General features: G+C 38.3%; 1 protein-coding gene across 1 annotated transcript; it reads right to left on the bottom strand.

Moving 5' to 3' along the window:
* Nucleotides 1-1248: 1248 nt before the first annotated feature.
* DYNC1LI2 (dynein cytoplasmic 1 light intermediate chain 2) lies at nucleotides 1249-26601 on the bottom strand. The gene is made up of 13 exons (XM_032195444.1): nucleotides 26438-26601; nucleotides 25659-25732; nucleotides 25108-25224; nucleotides 18869-19099; nucleotides 12986-13149; nucleotides 12539-12632; nucleotides 11863-11998; nucleotides 11029-11140; nucleotides 10569-10628; nucleotides 9751-9792; nucleotides 9211-9328; nucleotides 8043-8159; nucleotides 1249-2895 (listed from the first exon to the last, which is right to left on the bottom strand). The coding sequence occupies exons 1-13, from the start codon at nucleotides 26530-26532 to the stop codon at nucleotides 2789-2791; spliced, it is 1467 nt and encodes a 488-aa protein (XP_032051335.1). The 5' UTR covers nucleotides 26533-26601; the 3' UTR covers nucleotides 1249-2788.

Genomic DNA, 26601 nt, shown 5'->3' with positions numbered 1-26601 from the left:
ACAACTGGACTAAGGTTTGTTTCATACATCTGCAGTCCTAATTGTAAGGTGGAAAAAAATCCAAAAAAAAAAAAACAAAACAAAAAAAACAAACAAACACAAAACCCTTAGTATACAGGACAGTGAACTTTCATTTACAGCATGTATATTGTTAAGTTCATGATGTACAGAGCAGTCACTTTCAACATAGTTAAATTAAATAAAATACGAAATTCTGTTCAGTTTAAACAGTTTTTTTAAAAGCCAATAAAAAAAAAAGTGCAAACTTAAAATCAAGCAGCATAACCACAGCATTTTTATGGAGGGCCAATCTTTAAACTTTTATATTTGCTTCAAGTTGAATGATTTCATCTTTTGTTTTCTTAGTTTAAACATGAACAGTAGATGCAGTCACTATAATGCATATAAATATAGTCATATAATAGTTTAAACAGTCTACCATACAAGTGTATCTGCAAATAAAATGAAGTTCCACTTGAAAATGTAAAGGCTGTTTGCAATTTGGCCTTTGGTTCCAATGCTTGAAGACACCAGAAGAACAACTGTGCAGCTCACCAAAGTTGACAGACTTTGGCAACCACAGGATGCTACATAACTGTTTCAATAAACTAGGAGCACTCACTTGCAATCAGAAACTGGAAATCTGTTTCTGTTTTGTCAGAAGCATCTTTCTGCAAGGCTGATAGGTTAACATACATTATCAATTTCAATTAATTTAAATATATTTAATATTTTTATAAAACCAGAAAGTACTTCAATTGTTTTAGCCATATTGCTAGAGAAAGTGCTTACCAGGTTAGATGGCAAAAATACAGTTTCAGACTGAGGTTTTCAAACTCTATCCCATTACAATCACACACTTTTCCAATTTTCCTGCCATGCCTTTGATGTTTTAGTTTCTCATCTCAGTCCTTAGTGTCAGAAGGACAGTGTAATTACTTCTGGTGTGGTAACTTGCAACTGGCACCCATTACACCAGGAAGTATATCCACCAGCTATCCACATTCTTAGTCTGTTACCTAGACAATTGTATAACTTCAGGTCATACCTTTTATTTAAAAAAGTAAAAAAAAAAAAAAAAAGTAAAAAAATATTTTCAACAAAAAACTGGCACAAATAACATGCTTATGTTAACAGTTGTCAAAGAGGCAAGTAAATGCTCTTAGCTTCCTAGATAATGCTTAGACAGAGTTAAAAGAAGAGCCTCTTGATATAACATAGGATTTGAAGTTAACATCCGGTACTGTGTTAGTGGTCAAACTAATTCTGTATATTTAAGTAACAGTATATATTAGGGAAGTTATATCCAGACATCAGATTTAGTACAACAAGTTCATATCAATAAAAAGTAAACTCTGCATAATTCAAATTGTGGTTTTTCCCTTCAACATTAAGAGCACAGAATATGCTTGGTATTTTTAATTTATGGTAGTGTGTACATGTAAAACAAGCATACCGTATATAAAATCAAAGTGCCATTTCAGTAACCATAGCAGTTTCGTTTGTTTTTATAGAATGATGGTTTTATGTGACCATAGACAGAGCTCCGTTACAGCAACGGGGACAACCACAACCCATCTTTCCAAATGAAATGCTACATTTAAAAAAATGCAAAACAAGTTATCAACTATGTTCATCATTTACACATTCGTGCTTTTTAGGTTACCTTCAGATTTGGAGTTGGCTGCACCTGCAGCAGATGTAGTTGGAACAAGGGCCTTGAAAGCTTTTTTAACAACTTCCACAGGTGTAAGGCAGGAATCAATCTTAGCTTAGTAGCTAATATTTAGTTACAAAAAGTAAGAAAAAAATACTGAGTGTTCTGTAGCACATTTCATTTTGGGAAAATGATACGTCACCCACCATTCTTCATAGGCTAGCCTCTTGGCGTAAAAAAGGCAGAAGCTATCAGAAAACAGGACTTAAAATTAAATACAAATTGCCAAACTACCGACTTTAAAATAAAACCAAACAGTGACTGTTTGTACTACAGTGCACAATAAGTTCAAGCACCTTCTAAAGACACGCTATGCCAGGCACTTGGATCTAAACAAGTTATAGTTTCTCCCTTTGTCAGCTACACCAGCAAGGGCATCCACACTTAGACTTTTTTTTTTTAAACTAAAACAAGACTTATAACAAGAATAAATTCCCATGATGCTTAGTGTTTGGCCTGGAATTCTCCAATGTAAAGTAGTCTTTTTAAAACAGTGATTATTTACCCTATGTGAAACACAGGATTTAACAACATTGCTCCTCTCCAGTCAATCCAACATTCTAGTTTCTTACTGACCCAAATCTGTTTCCCCTTTTAGGGCTCCATTCCCTGCCCAGGCTTCTTTCACTTAATTAGTTTTCTGTTACAGCACCACCACCACCTTTCCAAGTATTTAATGCATTTGCAAACATATGAGTAGCCAATTCCAGTAACTCTGAAAGATTTCATTTCTCTTCCTTGTCTTCTGTGCAGTCAGTAGTATTATTTTAGTAAGAATTCTGCATTTTACTTCTCTGTGCTCTTCACAACAGGAAATGCAGCTGCACCTGCTTACCTCAAAAACCAAAAGAATTGCCCTATATAAACTCTAAATGGTTATCTTATACTGAGGGATTTTATATGCAAACTTCCTGAATGTGCACTTTTTACTGGGACAAGGCAATGACATAGTAAGCTCATTTCCCCTGCCCCAAGAAAACTGATAGCATCTGCCATAGCAGAAAATTCCTGGTCTTATCAGATCAATATACATAGTTATTTGGTCATTTACATATGTGTTTTTAAGTGCTATCAAGCTTCATTCTCTGTTGGAGGAGAGTTTGTTGTTACCATAGAGTCTGGTTTGCGAGTCATCCTATCCAATTCCTCCTGAACATTTGTCAAAACTGTTTTTTGTCCTAAAAAGAAAAAAAAAAAAGGCAAGGTTAATGCAATCTCATTTCAATGAAATGTTCTTACTGATGAGTACAATTATTGATAAAATCATTTGTCAATGTCAATATAGTACTTAATTGCTTGTTGTTTCCCTACCTACCCAAGAACAGAGCCTGAGTAAATGCAATGCAATATCTACATAAAAACCAAGATTTGATTCACTTTAAGGAGACAAAATGCTGAATTATAGAAAAACTAAGCATCAAAATATCTGTGACATACTTTAGAGCAATTGACATTTTAAAAACAACCACATATAGACTTTTCTATAAAAATCAACTGTATACAATTCTATTATTAGTACACACAGCAAGGAATTTATTTAAACCCAGATTTTAACCACAAGCTCTCTGAGGTATGTAGGACACCTGCTACAAAAATCACATTTGTTTGGTCATACTTGCTATGTTTCAGTATTAAACAACTAACTCTTTTATGTCTGCAGACAATGTTTCCCTTAAAAAGGGGGACATGAATTGCATATTCATTTAATATCTCAGAGCCATCATTTCAAAGGACTTCTTCAATTGAAACCAGACACACTGAAGTATTTCATGGAACAGCATTTCTTACATTTTTATATTAGACTCAAAGCTTTTTAACAATTCTCCAACTGAACTACAGTTTAATTCCCTCATTCTGAAAATTACAAACCCACGGACAAATTAATCACTAAAATTGGAACATTATATTCTAATGCTCAAAGCATACCAGCATTTAAGATTAAAAATCTATATTTTTAGGCAAAAAGTAGATTATATAACCATGTACAGCTTCCTTACATAGCCAAAGAATTTAACAAGCATCTGTTTTCTAGTTCAAATGTGTGTGAAATATTAGGTGGATTTTTTCCAGGGTACATGCTGAAAACATTAGGAAGGCAAGATTTGACTGTTAGAGATTTAAGTGTTTTTTCCAAAGTACAAAGACATAACTAAGTTAAAAGGCTACCTTTAATCACCGTAAAGGTTTTAGATTTAAACTCTAATCATAAGCCATGGTATTCTTAATAGGATCTATTCAAGGCATCAGTAAATAAACAAAAATTAAAAATTAGTAAATTAACTGTAACATATTTATAACACAAAAAACTTCCTTTGTAGACTAATGGCACCTTGAGTCAGGAAAAAAAAACCCTCTCAGATATAAGTAGGTCTAAACATAAACTGTGGCATTTTTATGCCAAATGAACTGAATCCTTAATTTTCCAAAATAATACCAAGCAGCTGTCTCCTGCAACTACCTCATGTTACACAAGTAAGCCATTGCTAAGCTATTCAGTGACATGTAGGTTCACATACTCCCATTTAGTGCCACCAGAAGTGGTCACTTTTCAACCGAGAAGAAATATACAGCTGTGATTAAGAAAATGAAAATTTACTCTCCATTATAAACTGAATTGATATTTGCTCTCACTTTCCCTACAAGAGTATTGTCCAAGATGGTAGTAGCCTTAGTCAATTAGATCTGTGCTATACAATTGTATGCATTTTCCTTCCCAGAATGGAGTGAGAGCCAAGAACCCTAGTTCTTCACCTTTTGCACAGAAAGGGTAAATGCAACCTCAGAACGTGGAAGCATCTTCTTGTATATACAAATAAATTAACTTTTTATACCAACAAGTCCATGAAGAAAAAAAAAAATCCAGCACAAAAAATCCAGCACAGAACCCATCATTTGAAGCTTTTTGAGTTATCAAGGTTTACACATGGAAACAGACAGTCCAGCAACATAAAAGCATGTTGGACATATGAAGTTGCACAGCATGGAAACAGACATGACATTGCATTTGAGAGAGTTCTCTCACATAAGAGTTGACACTTCATAAACCTATCAGTTCGGCTGACCAGTATGTTGAAATCTGTAATGTCTCCCTCAACCTACCATAATCTCGAAATTCCAACCACAAGATATGCATAGTGGTGGGAGAAACGGATGGTTTCCTTCAAGCAAAATGTTTTCAGTGGCAACCTTCTGAAAACTTAGGTTTCTTCAAAGAGTTTAGGTTAAGCACTTAAAATTTCCACAAAGATCATTTCAGTACATTTATTCACACAGAACAGGCTGCCGTAAATAAGACTTCCTAATCCCACAAGTCATTTTAAAATATCCTCCTGAACTCCTCCACAAAAGAGCAAGTAATCTTATCACCAACACTGGGTGCCTTATAAACACAATGAGAGCTTTTCAGGTACGAAGGAGTGCTTACCTTCTCAGTACTGTTTAATTATGTCATAGTTGAATGTAAGATGTGAGAACATCAGCTGACAAGGACCAGGCATATCCTCTCATGAGTGAAAGTCGACTGTTCTGTTCAGAAAGTCAGGGGACGAGCACAAGCTGCCAGCTTGATGCAGCCAAGAAAAGCCAACCGCGATCTTGAGATCATTCAGATGTACTTTCAGCAAAGAGAGATGCTGCAGCAGGCACTACAGTGAAATTTATCTGGAGTGCTGCATAAAATTCTAACCACTCATGTTGGAGAAAAATAAGCCAATGATGGCAATGAATGAAGAAGAAACCAGCAGGGAAAAGAGATGAACTCTAAACAGAAGGCTAGAGGATAAGTTGTCTAATTTAGTCTAACAACACAAAAAAGTTAAGAACTGATATGACTGCTGTCTCTAGATGTCTCAGGAGAGGAATCATCTATTTAAATTAGAAGTTAATGCTGGCAAAAGAAAACTACAGTCATTAGTCATCTTTGAAAACTCTTGAAACACACAGGATGTTCTAGAAGACTGCAAGATGAGAGCCCGTTATAAACTAGTTAGTTTTTACTCTAGTATTTCTCCAGAAACTGCAATGACGTTTTAGACGCTTACAAACAGCCTAGCAGCACAATAACATGGATCTGTTACCAACAAGCTGTGTCAAGCCAATCAAGATTTCTTTCTATCATAGGATAACAGCTCCTGTGGAGAAGGGAGAATAGTTGATACCATCTCACACAACCTTCATGTAAATAAACTAGAAAAAAGAAGTCTTGGTATTTCAGAAAAATGAACTACACACCCACAAAATAACCCACTAATTATCCATATTGTTGTTTAAAAATAGTGACTAGTAATCTACCCTGTCCAACTGTTGAATTTATCAGATATGCCAGCAAGCATGCTCAAAGACACCACAAAGAACTCCAAATGACAGGACTGGAGGTAAAAAGCTATTTCTATAAATTGTCAATGCTGTGCGTAATAACAGAATGCAAAACGACGATGAAGCAAAAAACAGCGCCTTTGGAAATACTAAGGTCATTTGATACAGACTATCAAACATACGATTAGGAGGCAGAAATTACATTAAAGTTGCTGTTTTGTTGTAACAAATCCTGATTAATATCATACAGACAAAAAGTCCTAGCATCACGCTGAGATGTCTAAATATGAGCACAATATATAACACAGATTAAGTTACCCCTACTTAGGGCTGACAAAGCCTTGTCTGAAGCACTGTATTCCTCTCTGAGCATAGAAATTAACAGATCTTCTGAGGAGGCAGTCCACAGAACAGTAAGAATTATCAGAGCCATAGATATGCCCTATGAGGAAAGGCTGACAAAAGTCTGTTTCTGTGGTCCAGAGTCACAGGACAAATGCTAACAGTTTTTAAATATTCAGAAGACTGCTGCAAAGAAATATGGGATACACTGATCTCTGCCTCCCTTGAGCAAGACAAACAGTGCTGAGATAAAGAGATGCTGACTGTAAGAAAGAAAAAAATAAGAACTGGAACAGACTTCCTGGAAAGATGACATTACATCTATTATTTCCAAGTTTGTTTCTTTTCTTTTTCATCACCAGTCAGGAACTTCGTAACTGATTATCCTTTAAGTAAAGAACATGGATGAAATAACCCCTAACCATTATGTCTAACTGTTTTTATAGAAGTAGGACAGTTTAAGAGCATGATGCTGCTCTGGATGAAGCGGGGGGTGCCCTTCAGTGTTTAAATGAAGAGGGCTCTCTAGCTTGAGGCAGAAATTAGTAAGTGTGATTGTAACATAGATAAAATTATATTAAGCAAATAAAGTGAGAATGTAACACAAATATTTTGTTTTTACTTTTTTAGTAAATAAATGTAATAAGATCTATTTAGGAGATTTAGAAAAATTTATTATAAATGGAGGGGAAAAATACAGTAGACTTACCCTAAGTCAAGTTCTAGCCATTTTTTGAGCTTTCAGAGTATGAAATGTCACGTTAAACTCCTCCCAATTAAAAAAAAAAAAATTCTTCTCCACTGACTCCACAGATAGTTTCAGGACCTCTTAATAGTTACATCCTCACTGTCTGGTATAAATTTTCTTTTTAAATCTCACAATTTCACAAGTCTGAGATCTGAAGTAGAACATCTACCAAAAACTTAGTACTGAAATCATTCTAGAAGTAAGCTCCTTAATACAAGTGGTGGTGGGAATGCCAATACTGAAAAGGAACAGCTAAGTAATCAACAAAGAAGTGGATTTCTAATATTGGGTGGAACAACCATACACTTTAGAGCACCTAATTTTCTATATACTATTCTGACGGTTTCTCTTATTTCCACCTAAAATAGTGTAATTGCTCATCAGTAAATGTCTCATACAATACAGTCACACACACATACACAACAAATCCACTCAATCAGTTATAAGTTGGGTTGGATCACAATCAAATAGTAGATACTTAACAACCGGATAACCTCAAGCTGCCATAACAAGCAATTTGTTTAATCTTGAACTCTGGAAAGATTTCAGTAATTTGATTGGAAACTACACACTAAACCCAATAAAACACATTTCTTTCAAGCAGCAGTTAAGTGTCAGGAAGGCAAGGAATTCTAATGTAAAATATTAGCATCTTTTGAATACAATCAAGAATCAGATGTCATTTATATCCCAGCAGTACAATTTCACTCAGAGAGATGAGTTACAGCAAGTTTAACAGAAGCCCTGAGTCATGAAGTTGCAGTAATCTAATCCTTTAAGAGACTGCACATTTTGGCATTGTATCATCTGTCAAGCTCTGCCACTTAACTGAACAGCTTAAAGGATACACACATTTAGACCAATGAGGACCAAATAAAGTACTAAAAATACAGGAACAGACTGCAGTAACAGATCCGATACCTGATTTCTTTGCTGTACTTTGCACTCCTCCAGCACCAGGACTTCCAGGAGAACCAGTCTTTTTGCTCAAGAGACTGTTAAAGAAACTTGCCAAAACACCTTCGCTTGCAGCATTATCTAAACAAAAAACAAACATAAACATGACAGAATAGTTAATGCTGGTTAATGATAGAACTTATTTTTTCCATACACATCTAACACTCTTACCAATCAAGGAAATAAAACTCAAATACAGGAAAGTCTCTCCCTTGCTCAGTTTTAAGCCACTAGTCCTTCTGCTTTCTTTGGCCAAGTCAGAGACGACTGAAAACACATTACTGCTCTTCTGGGATGGAGGGACACAAAATGTTAAGTTAAACATTTGTACCCATATGCTTTTTCTAAATGTAGAAAGCCAAGAAACAAAGTGTAAAGAATCATGGTGCAACTTAAAGATTTGTAAATCCATTTACAAATAAACTGCACAGAAGTTTTAGAACAGTCTTTCATGCTGCACTACTTTCCATAAACCAGAACTTAGTTACAGAGCAATGCCATGATCTGGAATTCGCTCAGTAAGTTATCCACTGTAAGTGAACTATGGTACTAAAGTGCGCAATTCAAAACAAATTTTTGTCCTACCTACTTCCTTAATGCACAGAGAGGAAAAACCATTCGATAACGCAGAGCTCTATTTTATGAGGAAAGGCACCAGTCAACAATGGGGAATTCCCATCTTAGTGCTGAAGAAGGGGGAAGGGTGCAATTTCCAAGTTATTTCAGGTACTAGAGAAAGTAACATTCTGGAGAGGATTTAGTAGAATAACAGGTTTAATTGTGGATTCCAGAATCAAGTATATCAAGTATAAACCTGTGTGGAGTTTAAAGCAGTTTCCACTCTAATAGTCCAACTGATTTATATAATAAATATATTTAGGCAACATAAACAATAAATGTATTTGAACTCTGTCCCACTGCTTGGCAATAACAGAACTCAAGTTACAGAAATTACAAAGAATAAAACAAAACTAAAAAAAAAAACCCTGCATCTACGCCATAAATTCATTCTTGTTATTAAATTGACACTATACCATTAGTAAATAAATTCCAGAGTCCTTCTGCAAAAGAGGAGTGTTTCTTCTAAGGGAAACACCACATGAAAAAAAAAAAGTAAAATGCTTATTCATACTTTTAATATTTGGATCTGGCTTCTTAACCGATGTTATTGGTGAGGCACTGGGTACATTGGCGGGTCCAGCTCTGCCTTGAGTTCTTGGGGATCCTGCAGGCCCTCTTGCAGGAGATTCCTTAAAAAATTCCAAATCACTTAATTAAACGGACTACTTACATAAAGCAAATGCAACATTGCGTACAAATTACTTTTTTAACCTTTGTATTGGCACTTTTACCAATGGAGAAAAAATATATTCATATCAACACAGGCTATTTTGGGCACGTGCCTCCACTAAGAGAAAGAATCAGCGTAGGAAATTTTCAGTTCAAAAATTATCACATATTTTTAACGTTTCCACAGTGAGTTAGAATGACGTAATTTTTAAGCAACATCATAAAATATCGCCATATATTTCTGCATTTTCCACTGTTTGGAAAGATTATGTATCTGTAATTACATGCTACATTTATAAAACGAGCTTCTGCATGTTAGAATCATTCCCTTTTCCCTAGAAAGGAACAAAACACCTCCTACTCTTCTCTTGGATCTACTTACTGATGCTCTTGTAGGCGTTGCTGGCTGTTTGGCAAGGAATGACTGCAAAAACAACATATTAGGAATTTTAATTATTTTCCAGAAACTACAAAGGAATAAAATACATTGAAGCTGACTAACCATTAATTTATTTCATCATTCACTTTTCTTATATTTATAGATTTCCTCTTTGATATTTATATACTTCCAAACTTTACTACTAGAGGAAATACCACTAGTTATAAAGAAAAAACATGCCTCAGTCCTTTTTCTTACACAGCCATTCCAGAATTACAAGCCAGAACCACAGATACTCAAGTCTGCAACCTCTATGATATTTATAATCAATTATAAAGAAATCTGTTTTTAGGGAGGGTTTTTTTTTTTTTTTTTTTTTAAATAGAGCTGTTGTTATAAACATAAGAAAATAACAAGATACAGCATGGACAAATTTGACACGTTAAAGTCTTTCAAGCCTCCAGCTCTAAGAAATCTGCAACGCTAAGACATGTTTTTCAAGTACTTATATTTTACAGATCAACCTATGTATGTTGTGAAATTTCAAATGATCTTCTTACTCTTCTCCTTTGGAATGTAAATGATTTCTGTTTTGATCATACTTCCAGTTTGCCGAGTGGCTATATTTTCTAATTGTATGCATAAAATTATTATTTCACAATCACATTCAAATGTGAGAAGAGAAACTGAGAAGTTGTCGTCTTGTAAAGTAAAAAAGGAATAGAAAACTGAAGGCATCAATGGAGAACTTCAAGTAAAATCTTATTAGTAAGGACTTTTTTTTTTTTTTTTTTTTTTTTTTTTAATTCTTCCATTCTTACCTGTTGCTTCATAAGAAATACTTGTTCATCTTCTGCTGCCAGCTCTTTATCATGGACTAACTGTTGAAAAAAATATTTTTCTTATTAGAAACAAAACCTGAAATTACTGTGAAGTCTTCTGGCTACGTGATAGCCTCAGTTACGTGTCTGTATGTGTAAACTGCTGAAGCCTTAGAACAGTATTCTGTTTTCAAAAAGCATTTTTGCATGGCACATCCAGAAAGGTTAATGTGCAATGGATATTTTTGGACTGCCTTTGATTCACTAGAGTGAATGACTGCAGTGTTTGCTTGCAGTATCTCAAGCTAGTGGAAAATGAAAGCCTGATGTTTTACACATTTGGATACAGGAAAAAAATAAAACAGATTTAGAGTTTCTCAACATTGTACTGTTTGCCTGACTGGCTGTTAATAACTAATTTGTCAGAGGACAGCGGAGGGAAAAGTTCAACCTTTCCTACCTTTCTTACAGGAGGTTTTACAATGAAGTCTTCATATGCATCTTCTGGTTTCACTGTTGTGAAGTTTTCATGTAGAATGGCAATTTTCTTTTCATTGTCCCAACCAGCAGGTCTACAAAAAGAATTGAAGGAAAGCTTTGCCTTTTGAGCCACAGAAAATATGTCTACAAAGACCAATCGTTTACTGCCCGCTACCTAAACAAGGCAGTCTTAGCCAAGGTCAGTCCTAATTCTCAGCTGAATTCTCAAGTAATATGCACTACACTTACTTAAACCATGGCTTCATAAGACTCACATAAGATCATTTTGAACATTACAAGCCATTCAGGTTTACTTATTTTTCCTTTCAGAACCAGCCTGTATACTCCAGTTATCTTTTATCCAAAGTAACAAAACCGAAAAGGTGGTGCATGAAAGATACTTCTGATTTGCTGGAAGTACAACAGGTATGTACTGAAGTCCCTCAAAAGATGTAGTCAGTCACTTCAGTTTAAAACAAGACTAAGAATAAATAATGAAAAGAGGTATTTAGAAGTATATCACAGATATGAAAAACGGCTAAAAACTGCAACCCCTAAAAACTCATTTATTTCGTTGAATATTATTTTCAAAGGCTACTTTTGCAATGTGGACCTTCTGCTCATTAAAAAAAAATAAGAAAACAAAGATACTTGTTTAAAGTACCTAAGTTAAATTTAGCATAGCATTTCACATTCAATTTCCAGCTTAAAAACATAATGTACCAAAATAATTGATGTAGATCCCTCATCTATGTGTAGAGTTCAATATGACCAGTTCAATATGATTTCAGATTGTTTTTTACAATGGACTTACATAAAAACTGCATCCTTTTCTACCACTAAGGCAGGTGTGGTAAACTGAAAACCGTATGTTTTATGTACAATGTACTTATACAACAGATCAAGGTTCTTTTCCTCCTTAACCGATGTATAAATCAAGGCAGCTCCATCTGATTACTTATTTAAGGAAAAACATGTAAGATACAGGTTTTAAATGACATTAGTAATTTTAAAACAGAGGTCTAATGGTCACGTATCTACTAGAGCTACATTTGAGAAGTAATTAAACGCAAAAGCTATAGCCATTTAGCATTTGGGGAAAGGAAGGGGGGACATACACAGAAGTTACCTACTCTCCCAGGCTCTTAAAAACTGTAAGTTCTGAGGGAAAACAAACAAGCAACAACAGAAGGAAAAAACACACACACAACCAAAGAAAACCAACCCCACCCAAAAAAGAAGAACACCTTACAAAATAAAAGACAAATCTTTCATAAAAGAAGAAAAGCTCAAAATCCCATGCACAATTTCAAAACTGTAATTTTATACATCTTCAGACATTTCTAAAACAACAAACGCTACTAATAAATACCTAAATACCAAGCAATTCTGAAGTGCAATTTCTCAGATTGATTTTATGCACAATTCAACACTAAAACATAATTTTCTTGCTTCCAGATTTCAGTAAATCTCTTTAGAGGAAAGGATACACTGTAAGCAGAATCTACGAATGTGTGACTGAATGAAGTCAAAGTGTTCTTCTCTGTAATCATGTTCCTTCTCTAGTACACTCACTGCATCACACTGGAAGAAAAGGATAAAGAAAATTATTACCAGTAAATATATATAAGTATATAATAAAAATTAAAAAGTAAAAAATTTAATACCAGTACATGTCTACGTTTTCCTTAATGTTCTGAAGACATTTACTCTCATCCTTTTGTTCTAAAATGCCAACAATAAAACAAAAGATAAACTAATTATCATATAACTAAATAAGGTTATTACCCTTCTGCAAAACTAAAAATAGATACTGACGTCAGGAAATTACTTTTAAAAGAAATCTAGAATTAATTCAGCATGTCTGTATAAAGCAGAGGTTCTAAGTGTCAAGTAATTAAACTTCTCCACAGTGGCAAACACAACTAGAAACTTACTTTTGTACAAACTACCAGCACAGGAATACCAAGGTTGTGAGTCAGCACATTTTCTCCAAGTGGTAAAGAAACATTTTCATCCTCTTGGCCAGAAGGGCCTCTTCTCTGCGGTGATCCTTGGTAGCCTTCTTCAGGTTCTACATACTCTTGAAACTCCTTTATAACTATAGAGATAGAGATATTTGTAAGACAAAACAAAGGAACTAGTTTTTTGTTTGTTTGTTTGTTTAAGAAAAACAGAATTAATATGACCTAAAGTAATTTTATCTATTCCTACCTAGAAACCTTTACAAAGTAAAAGCTCAAGCCTGGCTGCCCCTTCAAACACAACTCTCCTCCCCCAGAATTTACAACAAGGTAAATCAAATGCAATTTGGGGCCATTACACATCAGCAAAACTAGCTGCAAGAGCTATGGTATACACAAATGCACATTTGTCAGTTCAATACATTTCATTATAGTAGAGTTCCCAAAAGAAAATGTAAATTTAGCTTAGCAACCTAACCTATACTCTGTGCAATTTGCATCTGGTCTTGCAAGAACGCATGATGAAAATGTAAACGGGCACAGAAAACACCAAGCTGAAACAGACACTTGTATTGTACTAAACTTAGAAACTACTACTCGGTTTAAGTTTCTGTTACTCTACATTTCTGTTACACGAGCCAAATGCTAGAAATATAAAATATACACTGCATAAATACATACTCAGTGACTTGTAAATGTTATCTCAACAGACTTAATTACATTCTGCAAAACTACCACAGAGTCCAGAGAAAATCAGATGTGTTTTCTGTTTTTATTCTGTGGATGAATGTTCCAAAATAGCAAATACTATCACACACTGAAGTGCCTAAGAAATACTATTATCACCATTTTGGAGGCACATTGGGACCCACATGGTCCTTTATCAAAGCTGGGCTGCAACTTAGTCCCTGAATATCCATTTTGAGGATGAAAGCCAGAGAGAGCCCAAGCAAACCTGCCCCAGCACGGTGCATCCTGAAGGTGCTGCCTCGCACCCCAGCCCCAGGCCGCCTCCTGGCTGAGCCACGGGGAGCGTGCAGCACAGGGGCACGCAGAGCTCCACGACTTGCTCCTGTGAAGGCACCTTTATTGCACAGAGCATCACTAGAGCTATGGTGAGAGCAGACTGCATGTACAGTGAGGAGAACTCTTGGTAAAAGCTCCGAATCTCCAGCACATTGACAAAGAGATTGTTGTTCGGTACGTGCAGCCACATGACAGGGCCATCCGATATATCTGAGGTTTGGGAACCCGTACAGCCTCAGAAGTTTGTAATGCAGAGCCTGCAGTATGAGGTCATCGCACCTTTCCAAAATAAGGAACATTTCTGTGACAGAACAGGATGTGGAAGGAAGCACAAAGCAGAAAAAACAATCCTGTTCCAAGCCGCACAATCTACAGTTTTCACCAGAAATATCAAATTGTGTCATTGTTGTGGGAAACAAGAGAGCTCAAGTCCAGAGCAAAGCTTAAAAAAACCTTTAAATATGGACTTCAACCATCAATTCAGTATCTCCCAGGAACCAATTAACAAAAAAACAAAACACTGAATCCAGTTACTTTTAAAGCTGGGGAGGCAGTGCCTTCTGGTGGAGAAGAAACTACAATGATTTTAAAGAGATGTTTTCCTCTAGTACTGGTTCACACCCAGTAACTGGAAATGTAAACTATTCCCTTATATATGCTGCACATTAAATGTGCTTATTGACTGTCGTGGAAAGCTGGTTAATTCCAAAGCACTTAAGGAGAAAATGATAAAAAAGTTTTCATTTCATTACTCAGCCAAGCAGATTGTTCCTAGCTCAGGGTAAGAAAACAAACAAACAAAAACTATTGAAGTCAAGTATATTTCAGCAGTTCACAGAGTACCATTTATGTCCCCTGCAATCCTTCAGATAAACCTTGTTGCCTTCATCAGATGTGAGAGGACATTTGGCAATACTGGTCTCAATTTACTACAGCTTTATCATCAGACAATATTGGCTTGCTTGACTTCAGTCACAACAAAGGAGAAAACAAATGTTTACAAAGTTATTTAGTCATATAAAACCCCTCAAAGTTTGCGAAGGAAAAGCCTCCCCTGAAACCTACAGCTGACCCCGTGATACAAGCCGTCATTCAGGACACCAGCAGCACCCCAACGCTGAGGCTCTCAGCTCTTTGCTCGCGGCCCAACACCACCATGGCAGAGCTGCCACCAGCAAGGCTGCGCCTCTCTCTCCCTGCAGAGCCACGCACGAGGGAACAAAACAACAAAACGGCTCCGTGGAGATGACTGCTGCTGTGCTGGCAGACAGGCAGCAGGCTGGCATCCATCCCTAGCGGCAGCTGGAATGGCTACGGAACACACGCCCAGCTCCACTGAGCGAGGGCATCTGCTGAGCAAGTACAGCTGAGAGCAGGAAAAAGCAGTGCTGCAAAGCTCGACCTACTGGATCTTGCTTCCGTGCACAACTACTTCAAGTGGTTCACATGCCAGCTAGCGACGGGCTCCTGAACAACTTTTCAAGACTCCCATTCAATCCCGAGCCCCATTCAACATTTAGCCTGGTTAAAGCCAAGTAAACCTGCATCACACGTGCTATCAGACTACCTCTCAGCAACGATTTCTAGTAGAAATACAAGATCGTTTCTGCTACAGCGCATCTCTGCCTCACAGACATTTAATACTTTTTCTCCTTACCTCCCATTATTACTGTTACTGTCTCACTTTATCTCCACTCTCAGACTTTTAACGGACCTGAAATTCATCATGCATCCAAACAGACCACATAAACCCTTAGTTCCTCCCTTCTTTAAAGCAAGCTATAAACATTTTCTCCTCCACATAATCCGCATTAGCTTTAGCTTAACAACTCCTTCAGCTCTATTTAAGACACAAAAAAGGCACAAAAAACTAATTCAGCCTGAGCAGGGGACACTATTTAACTCTCAGATAAACATTATTGCGTTTGAAGCCTTTGGCTTTGAATGCAAGTATCTTGAATACCATTAATAACCACTTTACAAGTATATTTCAGTTCTGCACTTCCTAATTTTTGTTAGTTGTTTTTCTGCTGGGTTGACGTAAGTACGGAAGCAAAACATTGACCTTCCCTTAAGTAATTTAATGTCTTGTTCAAGCAATGATTTATCAGAATTAGAATATGAATTAAGCTAGAACATCGGAATCGACAGTTTAAATTCACACTAGCAAAGCTTTTAGCAAGGCATTTCCGCAGAGCAGCTCAGTGATAGGGCTGTGTGCAGACAACTCAGTTCTTTGTATACTTAAAATAATTCAGAAAGAAACAGTTTCTTTCAAGGCTGCCTGTTACTTCCATACAGGTGTCCTGTCTCCCATTCTGGAAGCTCTCTAACACAAAGGAAAGGCTTCCCATAAAGCAGATGGAGCCCAGCATCACCCACCCAGCAGAACCAGGAGTCAGTATCATGAGATACTGAACACGTATCACAAGATATTGACTTGTGCAAACACAAGACAAAAGGCTGGGTGGAGAGAGGCCACAAAAAAAAAACCTTGAAAGCCAAGACAAGCAGTCCAAAGTTCAACTCCATGAGGAATGGTGAGCTAACAGAAGGTTTTCTGGAAGCCGGTAATAACATCCTAGTGATGGAGAAACAACCTAGCAACACTTCACATGGATACTTGAAAATGTTCCCCTGCAGTCAACAGCAACTACTGATTACTTCAGCTGAGCGCAGTAGCTAGTGGGAGCACTGCAGACATCCAGCTTGGTCCACATGCCCAATTTACATCTAGAATCAAACATAAGAACATATGGTCATATAAGCTGAAATCAAGAAATATATACGTGCCTTCATGTAGTGTTATGCTGCACTGGGGCTTTACTGGCACGAATTTAACACAGCTCTTCACTCTGCACCCTGTCCCTGTGTTTTCATTGCCCACTTTACAGCTGTGCTTCATCATCCTTTTTTTCCACTTTGGGCTATTGCCACACCGTGGATTCTCTACTTTCTAAGTGTCAGCATATCTCAGAAAGCATAGGGCAGGAGGATTTTAGTAAGGAAAGCTTTGCTGATGTAGACTTTTTTGAGGACTGTAGTCACAAAGCATTCTTCAGGCATGCATGCATTATATTCTCAAGGCAGCTATGCTAATATGGCCACAACTATAATAGGGATTTCTCAGGCACAATTTGCTGTTAAGAGAATTACAAGTTACGGTGACCAAAGTTTTGAGCTCACATCTGGCCTTTAAGTTCTGCAAGAAGTTAGAAGACATGCACTGGAGATGGTGCAACTCTCCTGCACAGCGACCATGAAAAGAAGCAGGAGGGAATTTTGGAAGAGAAGACATTTCGGCAGCCCCTGTTCTACTGCATGATATTGGACTGAAGTTCACTGCTCAGCCATACGATGGCAGCAGAGTCCTACAAGTGTGTAAAACAAATCCCGAAATTTCTTTTTCCCTCAACTCTATTAAAGAGCACGAGAAACTAGGAATTCCTAAGGTCCTTCCAGTTAGAAATCTCCAAGACAGCACTACTGGAATGCCTCCTGAGTTCTCCGAGCACGGTGCCAAAGCTTTGCCACAACTCTAACTGGCTGCTCCACATGGGGCATTCGTAGCGAAGGCTGAAAACATTTTTTCTCTTCAAAATTCAACTTCAAATGCACAGAGAACTCCAGATTTATTTTGATTGCCATGAAGTTTCCTGTGACTCTTAAAAATGCAAATCAGGTTAGCTGCTGTATTTTGAGACCAGAACTGCCTTCCTCCCATTCCCCCCAAAATAATGCTTTTTCCCTTCCAAAAAAAAAATAAAAAAAATATATATATATATATACATATATATTTGTTTTGCTTTTTAATATAGCCTGATGATCAAACCCCAGATGGTTTCAATCATTAAGTATAAACTTTTAACTAGTATGCTGTAGGCAGAACCCTTTTGGGAAAGCTGTATTTAACATTCAGAAAGGAGATCAGCTATACAAATACATCTGAATGCCCACATGCCAAACAGATTACAGTGCTCCCTAAACTGAATCTGAGGAAGCTACTAGACAGTATTTGCAAGGTTTAAACACTCCAGTGCAGCCAGCAACCAACCCTGAAAGAAAAAAAAAAAAAAAAAAAAAGGCAACAACCACCCATAACCAGCCTGAATCTATAATTGAGTTGAAAAAGGAACATGTTGCTAAGGACTTTCCACTGAAGGAATTTACTTTGGAGTAATTCAATATGGATACAGAAAAACTCCCTAAAAACTCTCAAAACTAGTTTAGAAAAGAAAAGAGGCTGCTGAAAATAATACTGCAACAGCGACTGCTAGTGCCAAATTCTTTCCTGCCACATATATGCCAGGAAAGAAGCCTAATTTATACAACATTCCTAGTGTCACAGGGTAGGAATGGCAAGAGTGAGATGTACCAGGATCATGGTCTGAGGCTCATGAAAATCGAGGGCAACGAGACCTACTGGAAGACAAGTACAGTAGGGAATGAGACCTGGCTAGGATACCACAGTAAAGCAAAGCACTTTGCTACTGAACTTTGTCACTACTTTTAAAATAGTGATTCTATATAGCTAGCTTAAGAAACAGCCTTTTAAAAATTAAATCATCAAAATCTCATTTTTCCAAGGAATATAGAAAATTAATCCACCTGAAATGTTGTTAGCACAGCAATATCCTGAGAGTTCTTTTAAAGCCTAACAGTCTATTCAAATCTGAGTTGCCATTGTAACTTCAATTCTTACTCTGCTCACTCTTGAAACAGTAATTTGAAGAAATTTATCATTACCAAAGAAAGTAGCAAAAGCTAGTTGAAAAGAAAAAAAGAAGAAAAGAAAAATGGGCAAGAACGTAGGGATGCACAAACACTTACACTTCTGTTCCATGTCTCTCATCTCCTCAGGAGGAATTTTCAGCTTATCAATATGTTCTTGCAAGACACTGGCCCATTTCTGTAAAGACTCCATAACAGTCCACGGTCTAGACATATCTGCGACAAAGACCACTATGGTGTCTTGCAGGGATTCTGCAGAAACAGCAAACTTCAATAGCCCTTTATGGTATAAGTCTCCATCCAGAATCCAAACGTTACAGCGGGTATGATCTGAAAAGAAAAGGCACAGTTGAAGCTCAATTGATGCCAACTTGTTGCTTTGCTAGTCTGTAAGCAAACACAGGAGTGTGCATCAAAGACCACAGCCCAGCTAGCAGCAGATCTTGATGGTTTACCTTTTAACTCAGGAACATATATAAATGCCCAAGTTATTTGGCAGATGCTTCCATTTGAGAGGACTTTTCTTAGTTCAGAATATTTTTAACAGTTAACTTCTGTTCTTTGGCTTTTCTTAATGACAGCTGACACAACAGTTTCTAGATACTGCACAGCACTCCTCAATTTAAGCACGGGTATTACAAGTAAATCAAGGATACACATAACACAAATGTAATTCCAAGTTCTAAAGAGAGTTACAGTATAGCTGCGCTCAGCTGGGAAGCCCTAAGTGTCCCTCAGACACTGTTTTAACATACTGAAGACATCTTACAACAAAAATAAGCTGCAAACAAGATACAAGCAATAAGCAGCTTTGGTTTCTAGCACAGAAGTAGGAGGAGACAAACACGGGATAAACATAAAGCCTACCAAACTTTAAAGCTGTGCTATATGCTCCTAATTCACAGTGACTTAACACTGGCTTCTACTTACAGCCTCTTTGTAGAATTAGTACTAGACAAAAGATTTGGTTTTTAGTTTTTGTGTTTCTCCCCACAGCATTTTGATAGTGATTGAAGAATTTTTGTTGAAACACGAGGGGAAATAATCAGCTGGAACAGACAGCTGGCATGAGAATTTTGGACCCAAACATGACCTTTGGCAATAAAAAAAAATAAAAAAATGGAGCATCATCTAGGAACCATGCTTCAGGCACTCTGGATAAACAATTCTCCTCAAATTAAAAAAAAATAAATAAAAAATTATATTATCCTCAGAAGCCTTCTCCTCAAAAAAAAAAAAAAAAAGCCAACTCCCTTTGTTTCTATCCACTAGACTCATCCTATTATCTCTTCCAAAATACTCTCCATTCTCTTATAGTTGTCCAGAGAGAACAATGGTTCTCTACAAGTATTACAGATGAGAGGTGAATTATGAATTATTATGTACTAGATCAGCAAACCAGTAACTGTAGAGTACATATTTTCAAAACTGCTGCAGGGCTTGCAGGGTTGATTTTTTCCTCCAGCTTGTTGCCCCCTGTATTTCCCTGTCATGTGCTCCAAACCTCTCAACTTCACACACTACATCCAGTCTCTGTGGCTGGCCTATCTTAAGAATCAGGTCATAACATAAGAATCCATCAGGATCAAAACCACTGTCTCTAGAAAAAGGCAAAAACTTGACTAGAGAGATTGGAAGGAGAAATGAGCACAGAAATACACATACAACACTTGCTAATAAGGTCTCCAACATCTCTGAGCAGCCCAGATTACATCAAGATGCTGTATGTGGGCAGTCTTCCTTTAGCATCTCTGTTATGCTCCTGCTTAAGTACTCCTAGAGTATCCTAAGTTATTCAAACATCAGTCATCACCAAATAGCCCAAAAATCATGTTTTTAACTTAAATATCTTACTTCCAATTGTGCACTTCAATGCTATTGTTTGCAGTAAACAAAATCGTTATTGTGTACTTAAGAAATACACCATGCAGCAATTATTTTCACCTTCCTTCTCCCCCCACTGCAGCAGACTGCCTCACTGATAACCAGCAAGGAATCTCACAGCACTGGATGCACGAACTGAAAGCTGTTGGAAGGCTTCTAAGGACTGAAGGAAAGTCTGGTCAAAGTTTGGAAAAGAATAAGTGAAGCTAGAACACAATGTGAGCACAATCACAAGGGCACATCAAACATCTCTTCAGGACTCTTACCCCTGCACCCCTTTGTGAATTCCCAGAAGCAAAAATCTACCAGTGGACAACTCCTTGGGCTTTCCATGAGCTACAGATTATTAGGAGACATTTGATAGCACAATGCCTTCTTGAAGCAAATATGCAAAGTTTTAAAGAACTATCTTAAGTCTATCCGCGATCTATGGAAACTTAAACTCTCAACAGCACTTTGATAGCTTCTTCTGTTGTGAGAGTCACAGGAAAGACTTTCACATCTTAGTAAGCAACAAAAATTTACAAACCCCTTAATTAACCGATTTTAAGTCACATTTTAAGCCAAATTCTAAAGGTTACAAAGGTTTTGTTTACTAAACACCTTTGTCCTAGGGTTTAATTTCTACTTAACATCTAGAATAGAGTGGAACTAGAACACACAGCAGAATTACCGCTCAGATGAAATCCATCTGCCAGGGTGACTGCAAGCCTAAAGCCTAACGCTCACAGCACACGATGGTTGTTTTTTTGTTTGTCTGTTAAAGATAGCTTCATAGGAAAATAAAAGGTTTCCTCCTTTCTTACAAAGAAAGACAAGCACCAGGTACGGATTGGCAATTACATTTACTATAAGTATTAAACACTTAAAAATACAGTACTGCTTGTTCACAATTTGGCAAGGACTTGACGGCAAATTCAACTTTGTCAGCACCGCGTCAAGCTCCCAATTAGTCACCCGATGCAAATGTTAACTGGACCTTTCGTAACGCCTATGACATGAGATACCAAAACAGAGCAAACAATTATCAGATCCTGTTGGAATAACAGGTGTTGCTAACTAAAGACTATTAAAATAGCTGCCAAGATTACATTTTAAATCCTGTCAATACCTTATCCCTTGAGCCCTGAAAAGAGTTTCCCATCTCTGATTAATTTTGCTGTAGATGGTTGATTCTGTGAACTGCAACTACATCTTCTGTATTTATTCAAAACGTAGCAGTGGTAATTAGATATCATATCCCTTATCCAAGCCGTAAAGAGAAGCAAAATGGTGAAAAAATCATTTTCAAGAGAATGACTTTAAAGATCTTGACAAAAAAAAAAAAAAGTCTCCCATTGGAAACCAGTGTACCATCAGCACTTGGCTCACTCTGGAACAACCAGTTCAACTGGAACGTGTGCATGGTGTGACTGAGGCCAGTCCAAACCTGAGGCAAAGAAACAAGACTACTTGACTTTCTTACAAGGAGGAGCACCACAACAGAAGGGCTGTACCGCACCTGCATGTTTGGTACAGCCAGAGCCAACTCTATTGCATTTGGAATGTGAGGCAGTCCAACTCAAAAACCTCCACAGTGTTTATAATTGCCTGCTAGCCCAGACATCACTGCTACCAAACCAGTCACCTGAGCAGCTGATACAGTTTGCCTCACTCCACTGCTGCACATCCTCGCTTCAACTCTGACCATAAGACACTCTGAAAGCTACTCTAGAAAAACGTATCCTGTAACAAAATGATGCAGAACCCCCCTTTATATCCTACCAATTAAGACCCTCTGCTCTCAAAAGTGAGCACAGACACAAGACATCTGCTCATCATAAAGTAAGGCAAGAAACTGAGACTTAGCATATCCCTGGGAAACTCTACTAAGAGGAATCTAGGGCCTGAGCTCCAAGGTTATTAAATGTTCTATGTGAATTCTACAGTTAGCATTCTAAGTGCTTTCATCCAGATGAACTAAGGTGTCATGTATGTAGAAGCCATACGCTCCAAAGATATTGTACCTGAGGCTAATGATCTAGGAGAATCCTCTCAGGATTGCTTGTCAGGCGTCCCCAAGCCTCTTCTTGAACAAATGCCTTAGCCTAGGCACAACTGGGGATTGTACCCTAAGGAGAAGATTTTTCAGGCAGAGATTCAGTAGTGGACTTATTCTAAGTTATCCTGAGACCTAGGGATCAAAGTAGTGCATGTTACATTGAACAACTAACATCTGGCAGAAACAGAACTGAAGCAGCTAATTACCAAGGTAGTGGTGACATGCATCTTGGCATCCAAGCTAGCTGTGAGGCACTGCCAAGAAACAGGCAGCGATGGTGAAAACAAGAAGTCAGTGGACACCTGCATCGGGCACAGAGGTTCGTAAACAAACAAAACCAAAAGTGTTTTTATAAATTTATTTAACTTTTCTTAAATTTGTGTAACTTTTCTTAGCAGAAAAGACAAAAAGGAAACTAAATTATGCACCCTGTGTGAGCCAGCATGAAGTAGTAACTCTATGATTCTACTTCAAGCGTAGGACGAAGGAGGAGCCAGATTCAAATATCCCTTAATGAGGGAGACAGGAAAGGAAGGGGGAGAGGTAGAAATAAGAAGCAACACAGAAGATTTCCTTCAAGACTTCCAAAGGGAGGTAGATAATAACTTGGCACTATGACCAAACTATTTTACCCGGAAAGAATAAACTCTTCTGAAATGAGGAGAAAAAAGGTAAAAAGCAAAGAAGCCTTCCAGCATCTGGGAAAGGAGCTGACAAGATCTTGACTCTACTATTCCACTAGTTTCATCTGCAAGGATTGGCTTGACACCCATGGAAATCCTCGTGGTTTGCTGGTCTCAGAGACTGGGGTATAATAAAAAGCAGATAGCCTCAAAAATGGGTATGTGATAGTAAGCTCCTGATTACCTATCTTCAATTTTTTATGACTTCCAAGAACTGTGGGACAATTATATGGGCTTGTTCCCACATCTGTGTCTGACCACACACACACCATGCAACAAGTTTAAAGAACCCAAGTGCGGCGCAGAGAAGTCAGAGTTAACTCTGCCTGCCAGGAGGTCCTGACCTACTTTGCTATTTATTTTGCTTGCTGATGACACCAATGAGACAAAAAGGAAAGAGGCAGATATTATTAGATCCTAACACAACCATGAAAGGGACGTGCAAAGATCTGAATTCTGCAGCTGAGTCTGATAAACTAAAAGGTCTCATTTTTTCCTGCTACTGGTACAAGAGTTCTTATGACAAGCTTCTCCTAATCACCTCAAATACTTATCACTTAGAGATACTCACAAACAGACCCAAAATAGTTCCAGAGTGGAGACATACTTGAGGTTTAATAGCACCAGTAAGAATAGCACACCCAGCAATCGCCTGCTTACAATAGCAAGAAGCTCGATGCCACAAGCTATCCTAACACCCCTACCGGCAGGCTTTTCACCCTGAACTATTTACGTAGTACAGAAGACAATTATACACAGGGAGCAAGCACGTACAGTAAGAACCTCAAAAAGCGAAGAATGGCCTCAACATTGAAAATTACAACACACAAGATTTTTAGGAACTGCAAGGTCAGGTGGCCACTGAAGACACAGGCAATGTACTCATGTACTAACGGTGCCTCACTAGTATCTGAAGACAGTTTATTACCACAGGAGCACAGGATCAATATCCATAACAACCAGACACATATGGTACTTAATCACTTATGCAGTACATTTCCATTTCCAAAATACCATTCTAGGATCTATCCAGTTCATCTTTCTTCAGGAAAGATGGATGAACCACCATCAGTGCTTTCCTCTTCAGCATTGGAAAATCACAATGTCACAAGTTGGAAGACCATCATTCCCAGTTTTGGGGGAGGGAAACTAACATGAAAAGGTCCAGCATTTTGCCCAAAATGAGATAGGCAGAGGAAGACTTAGGAGTGAGGATAATTAGCTCACTCTTCATTTCTTCTTGTCTCTAGCCTTCCTAACAATATCCTAACAGTATTCTCATTGTTAGACCTGCTTGTATCAGTCTCTTGCCTCCCATCTACTAGAAAAGACGTATCGTTAACAGCAACAAAAAGAAATACAAGGGACAAAGAGACAAGCTCCATTCTGAGAAAATAAAATCCTAATTCTGACTTATCTACTAACATATCTACTAGTAAGTCAACAGCAGGAAACATATCTACCCTAAAAGTAGATGGATCCTTAACTATATCAATAGCTCAAGTGTACTTTCGCCTCTTGCATAGGGGAAGTGTGAAATGGGTGAAAATGAGACACTAGTCCAAACATAAAATGCATTTCACTTAAGAAAATGATATAGTTTATAACACATACCCAATAATACTGGAACTAGGTACTTGGGCGTAATCCAAAATGCACTGATGAAACTGGAATTATAAAAAAGCTTGTCAGCTATTACTGAAAAAAGATTACATACAAAATAAACTTACCATCCCTGTCTTCATCGTGAATATTTAGATATAAGTATTCCAGTCCTCTTCCTTTTTTGCCATGCTCTGCTCCCTGTATTTTAGCCATAAGTGTGGTTTTACCAGAACCATCATCACCTGCCAATAAGTTTGTACAGAAAAAGAAAAAAAGAAAAAAAGAAAAAAGACAATTTCAGAATTAACTTTAACTTTGTAGAAAAGACTTTCAAAACACGCTTCGGAAATCAGAAGTGTTCTTGCATATTTTTGGACCACACTTACTGTATTATTTTAAGCGTTCTAGCAGAATCCAGCAGCTTATACCACAACAATAAGAAAGAAGTGCTTCATTGTTCAGTATTACATTCCATTTATTTAAATATATCTTGCAAAACTAACAGAATAAACCAGAAAAAAAATAAATCCACCAGCCTGAAGACAAGAATGCCATAGATCATATTATGTAAGCTAATTTTAACAAAGTGATGTGTCAATTTGTTCACATCATTGTTTTCAACATGCTTTGCTTCTTCCAAAAGAAGAAAACCCTCACGCTTGCATGTGCTACTTACCAAAAACAAGAATATTTTTGCCTGAGGGCAATTTAGATCTCGACCGGGTAGAAACTTCGCTCAGTATCGAAGACCTAGAAAAAGAGCATCGTCCTCGTTAGGCTGACAGGCACACGCTGCACACAGGCAGCAGCACGCACCGCACCGCTCGTCTGACAGCGCTGATGAGCTCAGCAGATCTACGCGGACCAATCCAGTCACATTCGTTCTATTTACAAACTGGGCTTGCTGCAGGTAAAGATTTGAGTTCATCTCAATAAAAGGCCTCCCCAGCAGCCTGCCACCTTTTTGAGGAAAGTTTTTGTGGCACCTAGAGCACGGGCACTGACGCCTCCCGAAGCTGCTCTCCCGCAGCGGAGCTCACGTTACGGCTCAGCAGTGCTTCCCAGCTGATGACTAACTCTTCCCACAATCCATTCCTGCATTTCACACGCGTTTCTTTTTCTTTTTAAACAGATAACTGACTGAAAAGCAACACGCCGACCCCCCCGGGCCCCCTCCCACAACCCCCCGATCGCCACCACCCAGCCGCCGGCCGTGCCCCCATCCCGGCCCCGTTCCCCCCCGGGCCGGGAAGCTCCTGGCAGCGGCTGCGGGCTGCGCTCCGCCACGGCCGGGGCTCGGGGCTCGGGGCTCGGGGCTCCCGCCCGCCGCAGCAGGGCCGGGGCGGCGCCGCGGGGCAGGGGGACCCCGCCGTGACAGGCAGGGCACGCCCGGCTGGCGGGGCACGAAGGACGCGCGTGTGCCCCCCTCCCTCCCTCCCTCCGCCGGGGGCTCACCACAGGTTCTGCCCTTCCTCCTCCTCGCTGGGCAGCTCGGCGCCGCCGGGCCCGTCCGGCCCCAGCAGCTTCTTCTCCACCAGCACCGGCGCCATCTTGCGAGCCGCAGCCACAAAGAGTGACCTCAGCCGGGCGCGCCGAGGACCCCGCTCCTCCCTCTCCCC

This window comes from Aythya fuligula, chromosome 12, assembly GCF_009819795.1.
Source record: "Aythya fuligula isolate bAytFul2 chromosome 12, bAytFul2.pri, whole genome shotgun sequence".
Classification (NCBI taxonomy): domain Eukaryota; kingdom Metazoa; phylum Chordata; class Aves; order Anseriformes; family Anatidae; genus Aythya; species Aythya fuligula.
This window is presented reverse-complemented; position numbering and strand designations above follow the sequence as displayed.